Genomic DNA, 23,369 nt, shown 5'->3' with positions numbered 1-23,369 from the left:
CCGAACTTTTTAATTCTGAATAAACGACTCGGCCAATCTATAACTGCATTGATTCCTTCTTGTGGAAGTTAAAAATGAGTACATCATAAAAGTATATTATAAAATGAACATAAACCATTGAGAACTTTTCCGGGGTAATGTTATCGAAGTTGCACAAGATAGTCAGCGTCTATATAATGTTTATTTAGAAATATTAAAACACCATTTAACGGTCGAAGGCTTTAAAACAATAAAATTAAATTTCTGTATTTGATTATTTAATAGTGATGAGAAAAATAGACCAACATAGATTGCTTATAATTTCAAAAGTTTTGAATGCGAACATTTTTCCAAAATTAAAAAAAAAATTAAACAAAACCTAAATCGTAAGGATCAGCTCTGAGAAAAAATGAAATCTTACAAACAGCAATATATTTCATTAGACAAAAAAGTTTCTTAAGTACAAGTTTCGTAAAAACGAAAGAAAAGTTAAATACAATAATAAACGGATATAAAATCAAACAAATAAAATAAAAAGGAAATAAATGTGAAAAAATCGTCATATAAATAGACTGATTCAGATTGGGAACATGCGTTAGATCAGTGGCGCGGCAGCCAGGTCTTTTTGAGCATTCTTGGTGGATTAGGCAGCGAATGGCTGGATTTGTATGAGATTAAAATTTTTATAAGTTCGTGTTGTTTTAATAATGATGCTATATAAACGTATACCAGTTGCAATATTTACTTTTATAAGTAAAAATAATATTAAAACTCAAGTCAAATTATCATTTTTCACCACCAAATACTAAGATTTGCATTTTTTTTCTCTATATCTCCAAAATCATACAACCTGCATTTTTCTCAAAAACAAATCAACTCGTCACATCTTCAAAATAAATTTTGTTGTTTTTGAATTAAATGTTTTTTAAAACATTTGAATCGTTTGGGACATTTTTTCTGACGCGACCAAAAATTGCATCTGAACATACGTCATACATACATTACTACTCGACACACACACTAAAAAACACGTTCTTCAAATTTATGAATATTCATTCGTATGCATACATATATGTGTGTATATGAGTATATATGTACAAACGAGAAAAACCAAAAATTCTGTTACACTCTCGTATTTTGAATCAAGCATTTTTCCCATCGTGTGTGTAAATTTTGTGAATACGTGCATATTTGTGAAATTGAATACATTCCACAAATATAGAATGAAATAGATTACATTCTATATTATATTATATAGATATATATAAAAATCACAAAATCTTGAGAATTTGTGGTTAGTGATTTTTTTCTGGAAATTTGGCGAAAACTGAGCTGGGATTGATGAAAACAGCTAATATCATATATCTTGACCGATATTCGCATTTCTGTACGAAAAATCTGGGTTAGACGTGAAGTGAATTTTATATAAGGTTTTACTTTATTTTTGAATCGCAATTTATCAGAGGTAGCAATAATTTTTAGCTTCAGTATTTTAACTAAATAGTAAAAATCAAGATATCATATTAATAATAATAATTATTTATGAATACAAATTATTATTTTTATTTAAATTATCAATTTTTGTATAATTTATTATTTAATAATATAAGATTAATCTTATATAAATAAATTATACAAAAATTGATAATTTAAATAAAAATAATAATTTGTATTCATAAATTTTAAAATCAAGCATTTTGATCTCTACAAACTGACTAAAATACCCATATTACTCGGCGGCATCCGAGTCGAAAGGGTTAAACCCTAAATGTTATTTATCGAAAGAAATTTGATTATAACAACCCCCTACGATTTAGATACATTTGTCAAATTATTTTTATAGAATTCTAATTCAATTCAATTATTATTGAAAAGAAATTTCTTTTGAAAAGAAATTTCTTTTGAAAAGAAATTGATTAATCACCTTAGCAAGATAGTTAATTAGTAATTTGGTCAATAGAATAGTTTCTATGTATCCAATCATTTATTCATTTATATGTAATAATTTATGAAGTTATTCCTATTTATTTCGCTAATTATGATAATTAAAAATTGTTTTAATATGTACAAAACGTTATTTTTAATATTTTCATTTTTCTGAAGTAACCCGCTGTTAGTTTCCAATTACCAATAAAATATTTAAAAACCATTATTATTAGCAGTTATCTTATGAATTCTATTTAACGACTTATTTTAGTTTAAGTAAAATATTACTTTTACTTATAATATTGCTTTATCATTTGCGAATTATAAAACAAATCAAGAGTAATACTGTTAGATTAAATATTTTTTAACTTCCCGTAGGGCAAGTTATAGTAATCGCAAAAAAACAAAAAGGAAAATTTGTATATATCTTTACGTTTCAAAACCTTCTGAACATTTCGGCAAACCTTAGAAGAAATGGACGTATGTTATGTGTGTGTTATGTATACAAATTTTCGTCGACTATTTCAGGAACACGGATGAAGCGATTTGAATAATTAAAAAAACATTCGATACGTATTGATAAGGAGACGTGCTGATTAGTTTTTGGCGGACGCAGGTCTAGCCGATCCGAAGATATGGGGCAAAAAGTGCCAAAAACAGTAACTCAGTTTTTAAGAGAACGGAGCGTCCGATTTGAATAATTCAAAACATTTTAGTTGTATTAACAAGATGAAGAACTGATCAAATTTTCATGAAGGCAGGTCTAGCGGTTTTGGAGATCTAGTAAAAAAAGTAAAAAAATGCCATTTGGCGGTCAAAAATGATCATTAGATGTATGCACATCAAATTATCAGATATTTTATAGAGATTTTAACAATATAAATATAAATTTTGTTTACATTCCTATGGGTTTCGTAACAATGTTTAATATCCGTTAGACGGCAACGCGGCGCTTACGCGCTTCTATATTTTGTCTCTATGCAGTTAAAGCAGTACGATTGCTTTGAAAAAAAATCAGAATTTTCAAAATATTTCAAAATAAATTTTTCTTCAAAAAGTTTTTTTTTTTTCAAAAAAAAATAAATTTTTGTCAAAAATGTATAGTTTCTCAAAAATCAAATTTTTTCAGAGTAAGTTTTTTTCAAAAATTTTATTCTTTTTAAAAAAAAATAATTTTTGGTACGGGAAGTTCCAGCAATTTGCCTTAAGGCACGATGCCATGCTTCCCACATTATTATTATTCAATCATTATAAACATATTGATAAAAATATTAGATCATAGTGTCATTAATTTAACATTCATGGAATGAATGGATAACAAATCTAGGAGAGTAATCTGAGGTATTTGTATATTGAAAGCAGATATGCAATTTTCGTACAGGTCTTATACGTGATATCTTATAGATCTATATATAAAATATAAAGGTATATAAATATATGTGTAAATATGTATACATACATGTGTGTATATATATATATATATATATATATATATATATATTAATTTAAATTCATAGGTGTATGTGAAGTGGGGACAGAAAGTTTTACCCTTACCATCCCATGAGGCGGAGTTGGCTAATCTATTCTTGGCAAGTCGTGTTCTGATTGTGCCGCAGAAAGGACCAAAGCACAGTCCGTCTTCGGCCCGCGTACGCTACAGCGATTTCCTGTAAGTACCAATTGTGATTTTTTATATCTTAATTAATACTATTTTTTATTAACCATACGTTTTTTCGTGGATTTTTATATTTAAATTTCCAACGATGCGTGTATTTAAAATTCCGTGTTTTATCGATTTGACCATGTTATATTCTAGTATTGAAAGCGGAAGGGATCAGGAATGCAAAAAGAATAACAGTGATTTGACTAATTTTCAAATAGTGATAACTGATATGTCGAAAATATTTGAATTAAGTCTTCGATTTTGCTTATAGTAAGCTTAAGAGCTTCTTTTTTAAAATATCTTTATCACACGGACGTGAAAGCAACAGCATTTATTTTCATTGTGGTGCAGAATGACATGAATGCTATAGTATTCAAATTTTAAAGTCAATTATTTTGAATTTAATTTTATATAACCTAACGTTTCTGTAATTATTATACCTGTCAAGGTAATGACTAACTATAGAGAATCTAACTATAGAAATCACCTTAACAATTTAGTTCTTTATGTATTTTTGTATTTTTTATATTTTGCCGTAGTCATAAATTAGTTTGGGCAAGCGCATTGCTTAAAATAGAAACGTAATACTTGACGTGAATGCTATAGCATTCATCGCATACAACGAATAAAATTTGACAACCTAAACTACTCTATAAAATCAAATTTAAAAATAAAATGCTTGTAATTTTTTTAACCTTGCTGAAACTTTTACGAGCATTTAAAATTTAAATCTATACTTTTAAGAGTGTCATGTCTACTTTTATAATTCTAATAGATATTTTTAACTTAATTTATATTTTATACAGGTTCAGATAAATCTAAAAAAAAATATTATTGAATTTATATAAATTTTTTTAGTGAAAGTTTATTAAAAAGAATTTACAGCTTTAAAGTTAACGACATAATTAAATTTAATACCAAAAGTGCTGTGTCCCCAATTTACTCAATGCCCCTTTAGGTAGTAGTGAATAAAATATAAATTTAATAAAGAGGATTAAATTACAAAATGTCATTTTTAATAAGTTTCGAACGACCTTATTTTTAGATCTTATATGTAAATTCTTATATATTTTATAAATAGGCTCGCAGATTATGTACTTAACATATGAAAACGAATACTTGATTTTTTAGTATTTATTTTACTCGTTCAAATTAAACTGTCTTTTCTTTAAAATGTATTTTTTTATTTGAATAAAAATGTGATAAAAATAATGTACGCTCTTTCACATACAAAATGTTTTTTGTTTAGAAATTTACTGACTTCTTGTAAAACATAGTTACTACGTATATTATTAACATCTAATCATGACATATATGTTTATATATATATATATATATATATATAAACATATATATATATATATATATAAACATATATAGATATACATATACATACGTTTATAATTAGAATTTACATATATTTTATATTCTGATAATAAACATTACCTGAATTCCAATATTATAAATATTGAAAATTTGATTGATTTACCTGAATAGTTATTCCATTCGCATCCAAATATCTTCAAACAAAAATAATAAATATTTATTCGCCCAATATTCTTCTTATGGCGATAAGCTTATTTCTGTATATTACAAATTTTCATATAAATACTCTTAATATGACATCTATCAGTTTTCAATACTAAGACTTTTTTGTATCGATTATAATTCTATCTATTTTATTGAATAAAAAATTAAATTTTACGAAAAATTTAGTTTTGTATCAAATTTCATAAGCTGAAAGCGATTCGAGATGTTACTATATATTACGCGCATCTAAATAAACCAGCATCGCCCTGACGAGGTTAATTTTAGAACAAAACACGGAGACAAGAAGATCACTTTAAGTATTAGAAATGTTTTCCGGTCTATCTGCAGACTATCGTGCACACATATTTTCAAATCGAGTATTTTTGATAGTAACCAAATATTTATATTATTTGATTTGATACTATACTATAATACATTATAAGCTGATGATAGTTAAAAACTGCAAATGTAGACATAATTTTCGGAAAATAGCGTTATGTTTTCTATTCATTTGTGGCATTGGAATGGGAATAGTAATATACTTATTATGTTTGAAATATCTTTTAAACTTTGACAAAATTAATAAATATATATAAATTTTTTTAACAAAATTATTGCAACGTAATATTTAGATAATTTTCAAATAAATACATTATATCAAATTAAATTGAAACTAGATGGAATTTGGCTCTAATTGAATTAATATTTGTTATCGACCTATTCAATATATCATTTAAGTGAGTTTTAAGTGTAGAACCGCTCAGAGAGTCTGATATAAAAAATGATTGAATAAATAATTTATACAATTATTTATTCAATCATTTTAAATGGTTTTTGATAATATTTTAAATGATTTTTAATAATATTTTAAATTATTTTTGTAGCTTGATAAATGAATTATATCATTTGAACTTATCATTTATTTATAAAAATGGTTTGTTAGAAAACAATCACTGCAAACAATACACATTATTGTTTCAAAAATAATGGGGGGGGGATACGAAAAGGTTGGAAACCACTGTTATAGTGCTAGAAATTATTTCAGATTATTAATTTTTGTACAAATTTGCCTAACATACTAGTTATATTTGACAAACAGTTTAAATGTTATAAATTATTTTACGATAAAGTAATAAATGTTTAATTGTTACGAGTAAGCATTTACCTTATTCAAAATGTTAATGAATTTTTGTTATTAAACCATTTGTCGTAAATATATAATATTTCAAAAATGTTTATTTAAATCAATATATCTATTACAATGCAAATTTTATTAAAGTCTTAAAAAAAATTAACAATTAGTTACAAAGAAACAGCCCGGCTGATCTTTACCAAAAACTTGCAATTTTCAACAGTTATCTCGCGAACCACTTTTTAAATTTCGGTTTTTAAAGTCGATTTAGGATTTTTGATGAAATTGTTATTGAAAAATTTGCACTTATCTGCTAATTATAAAGAAACGGTTTGGCCAATCATAGCTCAAAATTAATCAACACTAATCCATGTCGATTAAATGGTTTTCAAAACTTTGAAATCGATAAATCGTCTAATTTTGGCTCATATCCATACAGACACATACTTTTTCCAATTTTGATGTTTAACGATTTAGAATGACGTGAAACGTCGAGAAAACATAAACATAGCAAATTGGAATTTCTGGCGAAAACATAAGCTTTAGGAAGTTAATAATAAATATGTTACGTCAATTAACCTTTGTGGGTTTGCACATAAATTGGACATTATATTGGACACTGCAAAAGTGTACAAATGTATTAGAGGAATGTTTTATTGCTAAAATTAAATTTAAAATCTATCTTGAATTTCTTAAATATATTGCGTTTATATGCATCTTGTATATACATATATGTATATCTAAAACTCACTCCGTTGTTGGTTAAAATAGTATTACACGGTACCAATGCTCGAATGTCTATCTGAATACTTTATTTTTCCTATTTCTTTAAACCTTTCATTGCATTAAAATTCATGAACGCAATTCAATATAAATAATTAAATATTTCAATTTAAACACGATTCATATTAATAACACGCGATCTTTCATTTTAATGCAATTCCATATCGATGCTAAAATTTCTTTTTTTACGGTTGAACCTATATTTTATTTTCAATTTCAATAATTACTTATTTGCAGAACGATGACGTATTTGATCGATTTCATTCACTCCTTATTATAAATATTCACAAATCTTGTAATATTTACAAAAAAGAATCTAACAGGCAGAAAGTGTGTAATAATTTTATATCATTAAACTATGATGCGGTTAAATTATAATATATTAATTTAATATCTAAGTAGACTTAATCAACTTTTCTATTAACCATCATAATTTTCCATATAATTGCAATAATTTGAAAGATAGGCGTATCTTGTTTCCATTCATTTTAAGAATTTGTTTAATCTGAATTAAATATCTGTGGTATTTTATATATGCATGGACTTATAATTGAATCACTTATTGTTTTAAAAATGGAGCACAAACAATGAATTCTGAAAGACGAGATTAATAACGGAATGGAGTTTAATTTTAAATTTCGGAATTCATCACAAATTAATTATCACAATAGTTTCACAAGCAGAACAATACGATTTTGATAATTATCTTGAGACAACTATTTTATTTATAACAGAAATAATTTGAAAATGAAAATAATTAATTGGAATATTTACAAAATAAACTAATTTATAATATCTATATAATTATAAATTCAAATTAATGGGGTGTATGGCATCGTGCCTTAAGGCAAATTGCTGGAACTTCCCGTACCGTAACGAAATGTTCGAGGAATACTGAATGTTTTCAAATAGATTATTATTAATATTGTAACATTGTTTAATATTTATAAGAATTATATAAACTGAATTGCAAAGTTGAAATTATTTGTTTAAAGTATATTAGAACTATAGTCAGAATTAAAAATAAAATCTGAATTATTTTTGATATACAAAAAAAAATTGTAAATGGAAACTGGAAATTTGTATCCATACATACATACACACACACACGCACACACACATCCAGTTTTTTCTGAGGTATGCCAAAATGTTCAGAAACCTTCAAAACGTCGAGAAATGTAAAAATTTTCAATTTCGATTTTCGGCCCATTACAATAACTTACCCTACGGGAAGTTAATAAACAAATAAAAACTTTTGTTATTACAAATAAACAAATAAAAACTAAAGTTCGCTGTTTAAGACCAGCAAATATTAGGCATTTATCCGTCGTAGAAATTAACCAAAACGAACAAAATATTCAATTATTTGGTATATGTTTAATATTGTTTAATTTTTCATCTTTAGCATAAACGAAAAAATAGTTTTTACATGTATTTTATATTTTATTTTTTTGAAGAATTTATAAATGGCGTTATGCATCCTATAAACAAGTTTTGTGGTGGCTATATCGAAATGTTCACTTGTGTGCAAAGTATTTGTTAAAAAACCTAATCACAAAATTACATTTTTATATTTAGTATAATTCAAAAACACACCTTTGAAAATATCAGTAAAGGTAAAAATTTTAAATGAAAATATTTCAAATTCATATTATGGGGCCGATTCTGCCGTAAAATAGATTAATGTTATGGCAAGGTATGTTATGTAGCAGTTTTCATACAAAATCATACTAAATACTGTCAAAATCCATGGAAAACATAGAAAACGCATAAATGTCGAAAACAATGTTATGATAACTGGATCTTTGATATGGTTTAATAACATATTAGTGAAGTTGCATTTTAAGTGTAAGAAGCCTCATCGTACAGCAAATATATGGCATTTTTACAGTATTTAGTACGATTTTGTATGAAAACTGTCACGTATCATAGACTTGCCATAACATTGGTCTATTTTACAGCATAATCAGCCTATATATTTATACTCAAGAAACCGAGAAAAACGGGTGTTTATACTATTCAATGCCGATGCTTAAATATGCAATGTGCAAGTATTGCAAATATTCTATTAAACAGATAATGAAGCTATAGATAATTATTTCAATTCAAAATGTATCCATGCAAAAAATTCCATGTTTATATATGATAAGATATAATTGTCGATATTGCAGCAGTTAACAATAATTAATGATCGATCCATCGGTTTGTTTAACATTCCGGTTTGTGGCTTATCATTTAAAGTTCTAGGTTTCATGACATGTACATCAATGTACCAAGGTCTCATCACAATATCAACAGAACGAATCATCAATTTAAACTTAAAAGAACATATTTCTTTACGACTTAACATTGTAATACTTTTCAGTGACATTGTTGCAATATTTTTGCAAGGCTCGCGTTCAAGAATTTCGCCCAGCCAAAGTCTCGGCGCGACGCCGACTCGGGTGTGGTGTCTCGGGTACATATGCGATGTTTTATTTTATTGTCATTTTATTTAATCTGTATACAAACTCTTATGGTCAATTGACCTTCATTTTCGAATATCAATTACGCGTACAGACTTGTGTGTTAATCGCAAAGAATTTGATCGAAAACTGGTGAAAATTGTCTTTAGCATCTTTTGATTTTCATCACATACCCATTGCACATGTAAGCATTTACTATTATTTACTACAACTAGGAAAAGCAGAATGAATGTTCATATTTTGAGAAAAAAGTAATACAAAGGCACCGTAAGCAAAAATGTATCGTGGTTATCTTTCAACGTACAATATCCTAGGAATTTTATTCTTCTTCTCAAATTACTTCCCAAATTAATCAAATTTGTACACATTTTAGAATTATCAGAAATTGATGCCCATTATTTATTTTTCATGATATATTACAATCAGAACTTGGTGAATTATACGATGGCTACTTGGGAATACTACTTTATTATTACTAACTCCAATCACATTACCTTGATGCTATTAACTAAACGTATTTGATATTGATATCTGAATGGAATATGAATTTAAAACTAAACTCTACTATCAGACGTTTGCTAGACAATTACGTGCCTTCATTTCTAAATATTTTACCACAAAAATTGAACTATTTTTTTTTCAATTCGGAAATAGGTTTTATTGGTTATAGTCCGAATTCTTAACCATTTGAGTCATTTTATAGCTTAACCCACAACGAACGTTCAAAGGCACATATGTATTTAGGACGAAAGTCTACATGTTAAGAATGAGAACATTTGAGTCAAAATGACATTATTCTTTGCAAATTTACACATCTAATATTCATTACGCTTATCGCAACTTGCTTTTTGCATACAAAGTAGAAAATGTTCTCAATATGATAATTCGTAATTTGTTAATATACATTTACATTATAATATGCGCAAACATATGTTATAAAATTGCAAAATAAATACAATTGATATCCTGAAAATGAACAATTATTATTAAAAGAAATTCAATTACAGCGGTATGACTTGTCACAGCTTTCCACAGAATAAGATACTATATCACCGTTCAGTAGTTTATTAATTAAAACTGTTGGTGGTGTGTTGTATTAAGACAAATCGTGTGTGCTTTTAATTTTGTTAGCAATATTAAATGAACTGAAATTTGCAATTCATAAAAGAATGAAAAATATTTAATAAAATTAGTTTTGAAGTTTTTATTAATGACATTTCAAGTCAAAATTGGGACGGTAATTTTTAGTCATGGCGGGTGGAGGCTCCATATTGAAAAATTTAATATGATTTTAAAATAACATACATTATTTAAGAATGCAATAGAAATCCGACAGCTTTCAAACTTATTATTTAATTTTGTTCAATTTTCTTCATAATTATTTAAAAATAATTAGGATTCCACTTAGGTATCCCAGGCAGTCAAGAAGTTCATTCTCATAATTTTTGTTAATTTTCGTAAAATTTCAAATATAAGTTCAAAATTATGAATTTTAGAGGCTATTTTACCCGCCTTTTTATATAAACATACTAGTTGTACATAACATTTTCAGATATATTAATGGTAGTTGTAATTTTATTATCAAGTAAGAGCGAAGATTCAATATAGGCCTATACTTTTCGAAAACCCAATCTGGGACAAAAGATCTAAACCCAGGACAAATATTGCTTTTTGAAAAACCCGGTACACAAAATGGAAATCCGGGACTGTTCCGGCCAAACCGGGACTTTACATTTAAGTTATAATCATTTTTGCTATGTAAAATGAATTTTTTTTTCCTCCAATTTTTCTGCATTTATTCAATTTTCTATTTCAATTTACATGATCTTTATTATCTCCAATTGATAATACTCGACAGATCGGATCTAGACCGGAAAATGCTTAACTTTACTGCCATAGTGGTTGCAAGAAGAATTGTACAATTTACACTTTGCAAGAAATTATTATATTTCTACAGTATTATTGAGTAATTTCGTAAATGGCTATTGTAAATGTTTCAGTCCAATATTACTCCTTATTTTGTATTGATTACATGCAAAAAGAGCAGAATTTGCCGGTGATTCGATTCTTGTTTTTGGTTTCGATTCTATCCTTGCAGAATCACAGAAGGAAATCAAGGAGGTTGCGCGTCGAAATCACAGAGGTTTTGAATATTGCATGCAGTAACTTTTCTTTTTTGTTGACAACCGTCGAAAATTAGATATGTAAGAATAAATACAATTGTATTATCTATGCCGAAAATGTTCTGAAATTGATCACCGTGTTGGATAAGGTGTCAAAAGTTCACAATTTCGCATCGTCAAATTGCCTGTTAATGAGACGTCATATAGCTGACTAGCTGAGGCAGTAGACATCTCAAAAGACGTTTGCTCATTATTAACAAGTGCAAATGAATTGTTCGTCTCTCTTCATTGCAGACAATCAGAACTGCAAAAGCTATTCTATAACGAGAGTTAACAAACTATCACGTTTCGGATCTTCTCCAATGAGAAGACTCTTTATAATATGTGCAATGTAAAAGTAGTTACTAACATAAAATTAATATAAATTGGTTTCATTGAGATTTTCTGGCCACTGTTTCTTTAGTCCTCTGGTCAGGATGTTCCTCAAGACTACGATTTGTGTGTTGATTAATCTTTGAGTGATATTTATTGCTGACCCTTTTATAGTTTCACATACAGTCTCGATTTTTTGAACATTGTATATAATTTGGTGGTTGACATACCATGAGGCATTCACGATGGATCGTAGTATTCATTGCAAAATGAATTTGCAATGTAATATTTGATGTTGACTAGTTATGAATATACTATAGTGTATACTTAAAATCCTGAAATGCAGTCTTCAAGTGTCTTTCGAAGAAGGCTATAATTCTTTTATAGTTAAATAATATGATATTGGCGATATCTAAATACACGAATAAAAATAATGCTCACAAAGGCTCTTAGTTTGCAAATTTATAGATTATTAAACGATTAAATGTAGAAAAACCGATCGTAGTCAACGTTGCGCTCTTTTTGGATATGCCGCGGGTGCTCTCCAAACTTCGATAGTATCTAGCAAAAACGTGGACCTGTACTACTGGCCAAATCACTGCTGTCCGTAAACAGAAGACCAAAGAAAAAAAAATATTTTAGGTTTAGTTACTACGTAATTTTCTCAGCTAACATTTAAATGCCATAATGCCAAACTGCCGATGGATTTACTGAATATATTGCTACCATTCTATTTTTTTATTGGTTACTAACCGGACTGCAAGCGTATGTTTGCATTGATAAAAAAAAGTTGGCATTTTCTTAACATGTTAGATCTTAAAACCTTATTTTTTAAAAACTCTGTACTACAATTTTTTTCGTTTTGTTGCAGTTTTATTCCGGCTAAGTGAGAAAACACAAACACAACCAAAATGGACGCGATCAAAAAGAAAATGCAAGCGATGAAGCTGGAAAAGGAGAACGCAATGGACCGCGCTCTCAACTGCGAACAGGAAGCTAAGGATGCCAACCTGCGCGCTGAGAAGGTCATTATTCATTTCATATTTTGATTATATAATCTAAGACAGAAATTCAAATTCTTCTGCAAATGTTGATACATCATCAACACATCAAATTTTTGTTAAAAGTTTTCACTTGCGTAGATAATATATTAAGTTTTCGAGCAGGTGTTTGGCCTGCTGTTTAGTTCCAATCTCACGATTAAGTTATATCTAGGGTATCACGGAGTAGAATAGATTCAACAGAATTTTTTTTGTATAACATCTGTAAAAACTTACACATGGGTAGGGTAAAAAGCACTAACAGAACCTTCACTCTGGCAAAGGTGTAAACAACAAAATTAGTAAATAAAGAAGTAAATTGAATTAAAGAGAGCAGTTTTACAGAAGATAAATTAAATAAATAGTTATTCCAAGTCTGTTAATGAATACATTTTCCAGCTCTGTAAAAAATGTACTCATAAAATTTATATTTTGTATTGGTTGAATAATGTAGCTATTATTTCGTAAAATCTCTATAAAATTATAAATAAGAGATTAGACCTATTTTTACTCTTACCCCGCCTATGGGATGAAAAGATCCATGTGGCATGTTTTTGAAAAACAGCAAAAAACATATTTCTATAATGATTAGCTGGGAGTTTTACTGAACATAATAAGATAGTCGTTTGTTTGTCATATGTTATTTGCATAGACATTACACTACAATAATATAAGGTCTATGGTTCTTTGGCATCATATAATTGGATTGGTTTTCACAATATAATTGCTCAAAGTCAAATTGGACTTTTGTGCCCCACCCTACCCTAATATTTATTATATAAAAATCCTATAACAAATTATTATTGGCAACACATTTTTGCTTCTAAATAGTTTGAAATAGACTTTTTTTAGTTATTGCATTTTAAAATAAGTTTGTTTGATAATATCACAGGCCGAGGAAGAGGCCCGTTCTCTGCAAAAGAAGATCCAATCAATTGAGAACGATCTTGACCAAACTCAGGAGTCATTGATGCAAGTCAATGGAAAACTCGAAGAGAAAGACAAGGCTCTCCAAAATGTAAGTCCCACCATAGTGTGGTATTTTTATGCAATTGCACATATATATATTTATATTTAAGAACTCAAAAAAGTTTTAATTTAGCTTTTTTTTTTAAAAAAAACAATCAATTTTTACAAACATATGGATCGACAAACATAGGATCCATGCTTATGTCCTATTATGATGAAAATTTATTGTTTAATCTAAATTGTTGAAAAGTGAAAGTCTATATCAATAACCAACCTCATCGATTAGGATTTTAATTCTCTATTATATTGATATATATCGAAGCTTTACTCGCAATTCGAATGCATACAAATGTATTTTTATAGTTTTTCATTTCAAAGAAGTAAAGATTACTGGATCTCATTTTTTGTGATAATTTCTTAGTAATTTGTATGTAGTTTTTTTTCATTAAAATTTACTGTTTTAGACATTTCTTATTATCATCTTTTTAAATTGAATTCTCACTTTGACTAAAATTTAAAAAAATAAAGGATCAAAAAATTATACATTTAGTATGAAACGTTATTATATCAGAGAATCCGAAAATTCACACCAGAATATCTTTCTGGACATGGAATACCATAATATGGAAATTGTGCGAATTCAATTTTTTAGCCTTTATTTTTTATTTTGTTGCAATGTCGATCTCATCGAGTATTGAAATTCAGTATAAAATTACGAAGTTTGTTATAGATTTGAATAACCGCTATGCTATAATATTCAAGTTTGATGTTTTTTCGTGACACAGTACATCAATATTTATTTATTATTAAAAATATGTATCAATTCAACATATTCAGTGATATATATATATATATATATATATATATATATATATAATGTTATTGAATGTAATATAATAGAATATAAAAGATATATTAACATCGTATCACCAATCACGATACGTAAATCACGCCCAGGCCTGTGCAATGGGGTGCGTTAAAATGTGAATAAAAATTTTTGTGGACGTGATTTAAACTATGTTTAGCAACATATTTATTAAACAATATTATTTATTGGATTATGCAGAAAACTACGGCAATCTAGTATCAACATCTTTATAATATTCCTATTTTGAATCTTTGTGAGTTTGTTCAATAGTTAGGACCATCTTTCAGAATTATAATCGATTTTTTATAAAGACGACGACTATCATCTTATATGACCTATATCCGTTAAATACCGCAGTTTAACATCATCGCTTGTTCTAAAACATTCTAAATATAAAACTACGCTGCCTGCATATGTATCATGTTACCGCCACGCTCTATTTTTGTACCACGGGCCTCAACGTTTGACCAAAAAAGGTTGCTTAAATGTTTAATTTTAGGTATGACGCCATTTATTCCGATCGATTTAAAATAAGTAGTGAATAACATATATATAATACGACATTAAATTCGCAAAATTTTACAATAAATTGGTGAAATGTTCTCCAACCATATGCTTTTGAGGAAGAGCCGGCAAACCGATCAGTTGTAAAGGAGGTTAGTTTCAATTAAAACTATGTTACTATGATACGAGGTAGTGTTAATAATGTGAATCGAACAAAAGTACAACGCTCATTGAGAGTCAAAACACGATGCTGCGCGAAAATAATACCGCAACATTCAAATATAAAAAATCCGCGCAACGATCGAGCTTGTGCTGCTCGACGCAAGGCGGCCATCGAACATAGTTCGAAGCGCCACGGTGCCAGAAAGGCGAAGCAATTGAGTCAAGATGGCCGCCGGTGTTGTGTCACGGTGAAGAACAGTGGTGAAATGTCAAGCCGTAACGGCGGCCAGGCACCCGGGATGGGGCGTAGACGGGGTCACCAACACCACCCCCGAAACGAAGGCACACGGGGGTTAACGATACAACGGCAACCACAAGAATTAACTAGTGCGGCATACCAATCGCAAGCCTTCGATATTGTGACAGAACATGTACTACCATTGAACCAAGATAATAAAGCAAGTGACAGCAAAATAAAAGATGTGGCTGCCGTAGTTATAAACGTAGATAATAATAAATTTAGTGAAAATATTTTACAACCTACGACCAAATGTTTTGATGACGAAAATAAATCACTTAGTGCCTTAGTAAATAGAGATGAGAATGTAGTCTCGACCCATGAGAGACCACAATTATTAAAACTCGAAGAAATAAATATGCTAGATAATGTAGAAGATGATAAGCTAAATACAAAATCTTCTAAAAATGCAGCTAATGAGAAGCAAAAGAGGCATCGAAGCCGAAGTCGAGCTAAAGGACCACGACCTGCAGTGGAAGGCGGACCAGGACCTCAGGAAGAATCGCAGGACGATCCTGAAACTCAAGAGTTAGCCAGGCTGCGGTGTACCAGCGAACGAACGGAATTGGTGGCGGAACGAGAAAATAGACGAAAAAACAGATGTGCAGATTATCCCGGGCTTGCTTTTGGACGATCCATCTTCAGTTCCGATACCATGATGAAATTTTCTATAATCAAGAACGAGTTGCATAACATTATGAATGCACAATTGAAACGGGTAAGAAGGCGAGCAATACGCATTTTGGGGTATAATAATTTAGTGCTGCCTTCTTTAAAAGTCATAATAAGTACTTTATTATGTTAATTGGAGTATGGGTTTGTAAACAATAATGATTTTATCATTTTTAAATACAAACTTCATTTTCGAAAGTTAAATATAATATTTTGCAAGTGATAATTTAATGTATACAATGATTTGGAAAGTATGTGGCGTATTGTACATAGTCGCGGCGTATCCATTATCAGCTGTTGCGTATGTGCGTCGGTGTAGCACGACGCAAATAACGTTAGAATACTCATACGTCCACCAGTAGGCTCCAATGTAAACAAGTGTCGAAGAACAGAGCAACGCATACGAACACGTGGCGACGTATGACTTATCGTTCGGCAGTGTGCATTAATTCTATTAACTTCAAATGTAGCGTATGTTTTGTACGCATTCGAAATTTAAGTTGCGTTAGAAAATTTGGGAACCTATTAAAAACTTATAAACATAACTAAATATTAATGTTAAATATTAATTTACAATATTGAATTAGCGATTTTTTGCCTTTATTTTGAGGAAGGTAATTTATTCGGCGTTATTGTTCATTCATTGTGTTACTAATTAAACGATTATAAATATTTATAGTTTAATATTAATTTAATGTTTTTTTTTCATTTTCTGCACTTTTAAATTAATGTTTTCGCAATGAATATTACCTCGTGAAACATGGAAAGCTTTGCTGATAACATAACAATATTTTTAATCTTTGAAAAATATTAAACACGGAACAATTTAAAATATTAGCGAATTAGATATTATATTTTGATTTAATATTTTTCACTTGTGTGGTAGTATTGGCGTAGTAAACTGTTGAATAGAAAATGTAAATGCACTACACGCACTGCACTTGTTTATCACGGTACACTTATTTTTTTTTAACAAATCAATGTCAATTCTATTTTTGCTATAATAAATAAAGCCCATCCTACGTATATTGTTTCGCGCTGTTTTTTAAATTCAATCGCAGAGACCGGAAGCGTTGCCCTCCACAGGTGGGTCTAGGGAACACTTTGGACTTCATATTTCGCAATGACCTTACACGTTCGTACGTTTGCAATGTTTATTTAATTTATTAAATGTTGATGGTTTTAATCAAAATTTTTGGGTAAAACATGTTGGGATGATTGTATGTCTGTCACTCGTTCTGTACTTTTGGAAAGATAAGTTTGGGATAACATGTAGGTGTTGATTCAAAAATCTTTAAAATCTCTTCTTTTCTCAAATTTCTTCGAATCCCTTTTATTAAACGAATTTGTTTTATTGTTTTTGTTTTCATATAGACTTGATTGTACTGCGGAGTCATGTGATGGTGTTTAGGTAATTTAGAATAATTACAGTTACGTATATATTGACCCTTGTCGCAACACACTTCGCACTATTGTCCCTCTCCAACTATGATTCCAGCCGGTGGCCGCTTTGTCAAATAGTCGCCATTTTGTCGAACGGGCGAGTCCGGTTATCTGTTCAGTTAGTCGGTGATTGATATAGTTTGGTGTTGCGTGTGTGAAGTGTTGTGTGTTTGGTTCTGGAGTGTTAATTAAAAAGTATTAAAAATGACGACAAACGTACAGCAAGGAACGCTCCTTGACGTCCTTAAGAAAAAAATGCGTCAAACGAAAGAAGAAATGGAAAAATATCGCGACGAATGTGAAGAATTTCACAAGCGATTGCAAGTAGAAATTATGAGACGGGAAGAAGTAAGATTAATTAGTTAATACTTCATTTTATACATTATGATAGTTAAAATTTTAAGTGATGTATTATGCTGAACAACGACCTGTTATACGGACGTAATTTCAATTGTATTCATCTCTTTCTAATTCTTACGCTTTTCGTGGGTGCGAGTGGTACGTACATAGTCAGTGCGTTGCTCCGTTCATCGATCGGATGAATTTTACAAATTCTGTAGATGACGTTGCGCTGAAGAAAATGCGCCGGCTGATGCTTATACAATCTTGCATAAAAGAGTTCTATTATTCTTTTTGTATAGCCAAAAAATACATTTGTTTTTTCCTGCCCGTGTACTTCAATTCAGTAGAATCTTTGCGATATGTAACTATGTGACTAAACCACGCCCTATTTGACGTATAAAGTTAATACACCATCAAATGTCACACGCTTGAAGTTAAAATTTGTATTTGTCAACTTGAGGATAGTTTTGTATGAAATATTTTTTGTAAAACATGATTCAGAACTTACTTCAACTTTCACGGTCATATTTGCGTTATATGGCTTCAGTTTTGTATATACAGCTTTATCACATTAGCTTATTAAATGCCATTCTTACTAGATTAATTTTAATAATTTTTCATGTCTAAGTAATCTCTTAATCTGCAGCCTTATACGTTATTGTAAGGCATTAAGGCATTAATTGTGTGTGTGCAATATAATTGTATGCCTATGTGTGTACTGTGGATGGATGTATGTGTATGCTTATTCTTAAATATATGTATTTGTATGTATATATGTTTATATATGCATACATGTATGTGTATGTTAGAATATAATGCTTGAATGTATTTTCTTAAAAATAAGACTTTTTATCCAATTGTATATTTATTAAATTATAATGCCACTGAAATACGTAAATTAGTAAAGTTAGTAATTAGTTAGTAATTAGTAATTAAAAGCTATCGATTTTGACAGGTGCTTTTTATAACCTCTAACATTTTCTCAAACGCGTACAAATTTTGTAAAAGTTTTTACCAAATATGGTCATATACTTCATTATAACCGAATAATGAATAGTCATACAAGAATTTCTCATTAGTTTTGTTGACGGTATATCCCAATCCAATGAGTCATATTACACTTATATGTAATACTTCTTGTTATAGACTAATATGGTAATTTATTACTTGACATTTCCATTTAATGCATCGATACGAGTTTATGGAAGCACGTTTGATACAAATTGATAGAAGAATATTTAAAGGCTAGTAAATGCGTTTTCTTACATCATTTCTAATATCATTTTTAAATTGATCAAATTCCATTTTCTTTACTCGTCATTAAAATGACATGATACTGAGGAATGTGGTTGAAATGTTTTCACATGAATTATCATTGCTGATTCAAAGAATATCTTATCTTTGTCATTCATTTCGGAGTCATACTTTGCTTTGGTATTCAAAGCACTTAGCAATTCTGAAGAATTTTTGAATTCAGCAGAAATGTATTTGGAACAAAATTTGAATTTAAAGCATTTGTGGTTTTGAATACAAAAAACATTTATTTGTGCAGACGGTAACTAACCATTCAATCAAAGTAAACGACTAATTATAATTTGAAAATGTAATTGCTAGCCTCGACAAAATACAATGAAAATTAATGTGTGATCATTTGGTATGGTCACTTTTGTATTTAGATTCATGTTGTAAATTCACAGAGGCTCGGTTGAACATTGAGGTCTTATATGGGCGTTGTGTTGATTATTGTCAGTACGGTTTTAAACTCGTATTTGACCTTCGTCAGTAATGACGTAATGTTATTAGTCCTTCCCGTGACGCATAAGCTGCTGCCGTGTATGTTAAAATAGGCATATCTTTTTAAATTCATAAAAATTAAAAAAATACTTATATAAATTTTTTATCGCCAAACATCTTAGCAAATCGTTTTGAAAGAATTGAAGTTATTTCTCATTAAATTTCCTCGTATTAAATTAGACTACAAGTGCCACATATAAAATGTTCATATTGTTCAATTCTACCACTTACAGCTGCGTTAGAGAATGTTAAGTAGCATTTTCTTTGTATTATGCACAATTTCATGATCCTGATTAAAATAAATAAATAAAAACAGAGTTTTAACGTATCACAACGATTATATTTCAACTTTTAGAATGAAATATTTTTCCTTCGTCAATACAAACATTCTAAGTAAGGGATCGTTCAAGTATTGCGTAAGCAGATTTATTACAATTATTTACCCCCCCATCCCCCTGTCAGCAAAAGTAAGCAAAGCTCTTACCCCCTACCCCATGCTTACGTAAACATTTTGCAATAGATGTGAAAAAATAAAAATACTACCTATGACGTAATCATCATCCAGACTCTCCTGCCCCCCATGTCAATCCAAAATAAGCAAATCAACAACCCCCTCGCCCCCCTATAGTGCTTACGTAATACTTGAACGGCCCCTAAATAATAACATGTAATAATTTTCAAGTAATATTTATTTAGTGGTAAATTGTATGAATATTTGCTCGATTATAGGCACACGTCATTTTTCCCCATGCTTGTTCACGGTTTTCCAGAAAAATATCACATAGTTAAATTCATTTATTAGTAATTTCAATGACAAGTTCATATGCCAAGCGAATGAGATTATATACGATTTATCAATACATGTTATTTAACTTAATACTTTCACCGTTATCATCTCATAATATAATCTTATATTACTAACAGTATTCTTATGATGAACGCACAAGGTCAGTATACTCTTACCAACGTGACCTTCAAAAGTCGCACGTTATTAATAATTTGCCTCCTTAATGATTCCAATTCGAGATTTTGTTCACGAAAGAATTTTAATCGTCTGCGATTCTTTTAAAAACCTGCGAACATATGAGATTCTTTATCCTTTTTTTTTTCAAGTTTACTCCATACCTTTATTGAAGCCCAGCGTTTATTTTACTACAATATAGTTGTTCGGATTTTATTATAATAATAGAAATCATTTGATGATTAAAACAATTTATTAGTGAGATTTCCATTCTTACTTTCTCATCTTTGCGTGCAGTAGAAATTTTAACTTCATTATAATTTTTGTTTGTTAATATGCATTATTTTCTAGAGTTGCATACGTTGGCTCAAAATATAGGTTTGGTTCTTGCGTCAGATTTGATGATATAATCTCATGGTGACTTGGATGATTGATTTTTTGTTTTAGAGAAGACACCATGCATGTGATTAGTGCTTTCTGGACATTTCTTTTAAATGGATTAATATGTGTAAAAGGACGATTTAGAATAAATTTATAGGAATCGATAACTATACACTAGACAAAATTTGTTTCTGCCCTTGCTGCCCTATATTGAACTTACATTTGAATATATGATACGAGATTGTAATACTGTAATACAATCAAATTGGGCATATATTTTTTTGCTCTAAATTTTGTTTTAAATCTTTTTAACTTTGCTTTTTAATCATACTTGCTTAATAGACATTTTGTAATTAAATAGCAATATATAATTGTTTATATATTATTGCATTTATATGGAAAATGAATATATTAACGTCCACAGTTTTAAGAGATTGCTATGTAAACCAGCCTCTTTGTTATCACTATATTGCAGTTTTTAACACGATATTACAAATTTTAGCATATGGATACTTTAGGGATTAAAAGAAAACATAAATAATAAAACTAAAATAATTTTTCATGTATTGTGACTGATAATCTTTCGTTTATCTCCATTGGATTAGGTGTGACAACTTTTACCATCACGAACAATTGTAATTTCCGTTCAAAACCGCACAAAGCGCGAATAGTTCCAAACTTCCATAATTCACAGGGATTGTTAACTCTGATTTAACTGTAATAATTTCATACCGGTTTAGTTAACTGTTTAAATTTTAATAACGTCGGGAGCTGGAACAAAATCATTTTAATGTGGATTTAATTTAATGAATTAATAAATCAATAAATCACCATCGACTTTAACGACTTCATTATAATACCTCACATAGAAAAGCAAGACATAACCTGACATATAGGACGTATATTTCACAATGTGCTGCACAATAGATTTTTCTTTTTGTAGAAAGTTTTTCAATTGTTTAACTGAGAATATAAACAAGTTATATTCTCAATCAAATTCAGTCCGCTTTTGGTTCCGCACAATCGCATCAATTTCCTGGAAACGCACGATGAGAACGGATGCGGAATACAAATGCTAATACTGAACCGAATGAATAACGCAGGTCACACCAGTAAAGCTCACTGGACACTAACATTTTTCGTCATTGCCTAAATATTGATGATCATGGGCATTTGATTCATTCATTCATTGATTCATTTGACTCTTGAATTTCGTTTGACAAAAATATATAACAAAAAGTACATAATTCCAGCCTAAATTTCTTCATTAAAATCCTCCGTGATTCTCCGCCCCAGGCGTGTGGTTTATTCAAACTGATATTTTTACATGTCAACTATTGACATTCGAAAAAGTCGTATTTTTGTATGTAGTAATATTTTTTAGAATTATTTTTTTTATTCTCTTTATTGAATTGCAATCTGTCTTTACGAAAAGGAAGACATTTAGTAATTCGATGATATATGAAATATTAAACATTAGATCTAAAAGGTTACCCAGTAGTAAGCCTTTTCAATTTGATATATAAATTTAAATTCGTGATTATATAGAGTAAAACTTAATAATAAAAAGATTTGGAATTAAGTAATGCATCAAAATTATAAAAATTCTTCTAAAAGTCTTTAAATGAACATAAACTTTCAAATCAAATATAAATTTCTGTAATTTCTCGCATCGTTACATATATCTACTTATTGAATTTAAACATACATGGCAGACAGATAAATGTAATCCTTTAGATTTGTCATTTTCATGCACTTAGTTTTACCAAATTTCCAAGCAACTAATAATCATTCAAGATAAATTAGGAGGTATAAGGAAAATGTTTACAACGCAAAATCACCATTGCACATATGTACATAAAAATATATTTAACCGTTTCCACTCGGATGCCGACGCTCCGGCGGCAAAATTCATGTAAATTCGGAAATCGCGAGTGGAAAGGGTTAAAATATAATAAGTTA

General features: G+C 29.2%; 1 protein-coding gene across 5 annotated transcripts in view; it reads left to right on the top strand.

Annotated features, from left to right (window-relative positions):
* The window catches only part of LOC113368138 (tropomyosin-2), a 67,032-nt gene that overhangs the window by 5,502 nt on the left and 38,161 nt on the right, over positions 1–23,369 (top strand). For 4 of the 5 annotated variants that reach the window (XM_026609702.1, XM_026609703.1, XM_026609705.1 and 1 more), the window contains exons 2-4: positions 3,423–3,574; positions 12,845–12,998; positions 13,906–14,031. In XM_026609702.1, the coding sequence (XP_026465487.1) occupies positions 12,885–12,998; positions 13,906–14,031 (240 nt within the window). In that variant the 5' untranslated portion in view covers positions 3,423–3,574; positions 12,845–12,884. Of the gene's footprint in view, positions 1–3,422; positions 3,575–12,844; positions 12,999–13,905; positions 14,032–18,000; positions 18,278–23,369 lie in introns of those variants that run through there. The other variant, XM_026609706.1, reaches the window with a different exon arrangement.

Source organism: Ctenocephalides felis, unplaced genomic scaffold, assembly GCF_003426905.1.
Source record: "Ctenocephalides felis isolate EL2017-DRISC unplaced genomic scaffold, ASM342690v1 CF-g0.4_SCAFFOLD_01170, whole genome shotgun sequence".
NCBI lineage: Eukaryota > Metazoa > Arthropoda > Insecta > Siphonaptera > Pulicidae > Ctenocephalides > Ctenocephalides felis.
The sequence above is the reverse complement of the archived record's forward strand: the minus strand, read 5'-3'. Positions and strand labels throughout refer to the sequence as shown.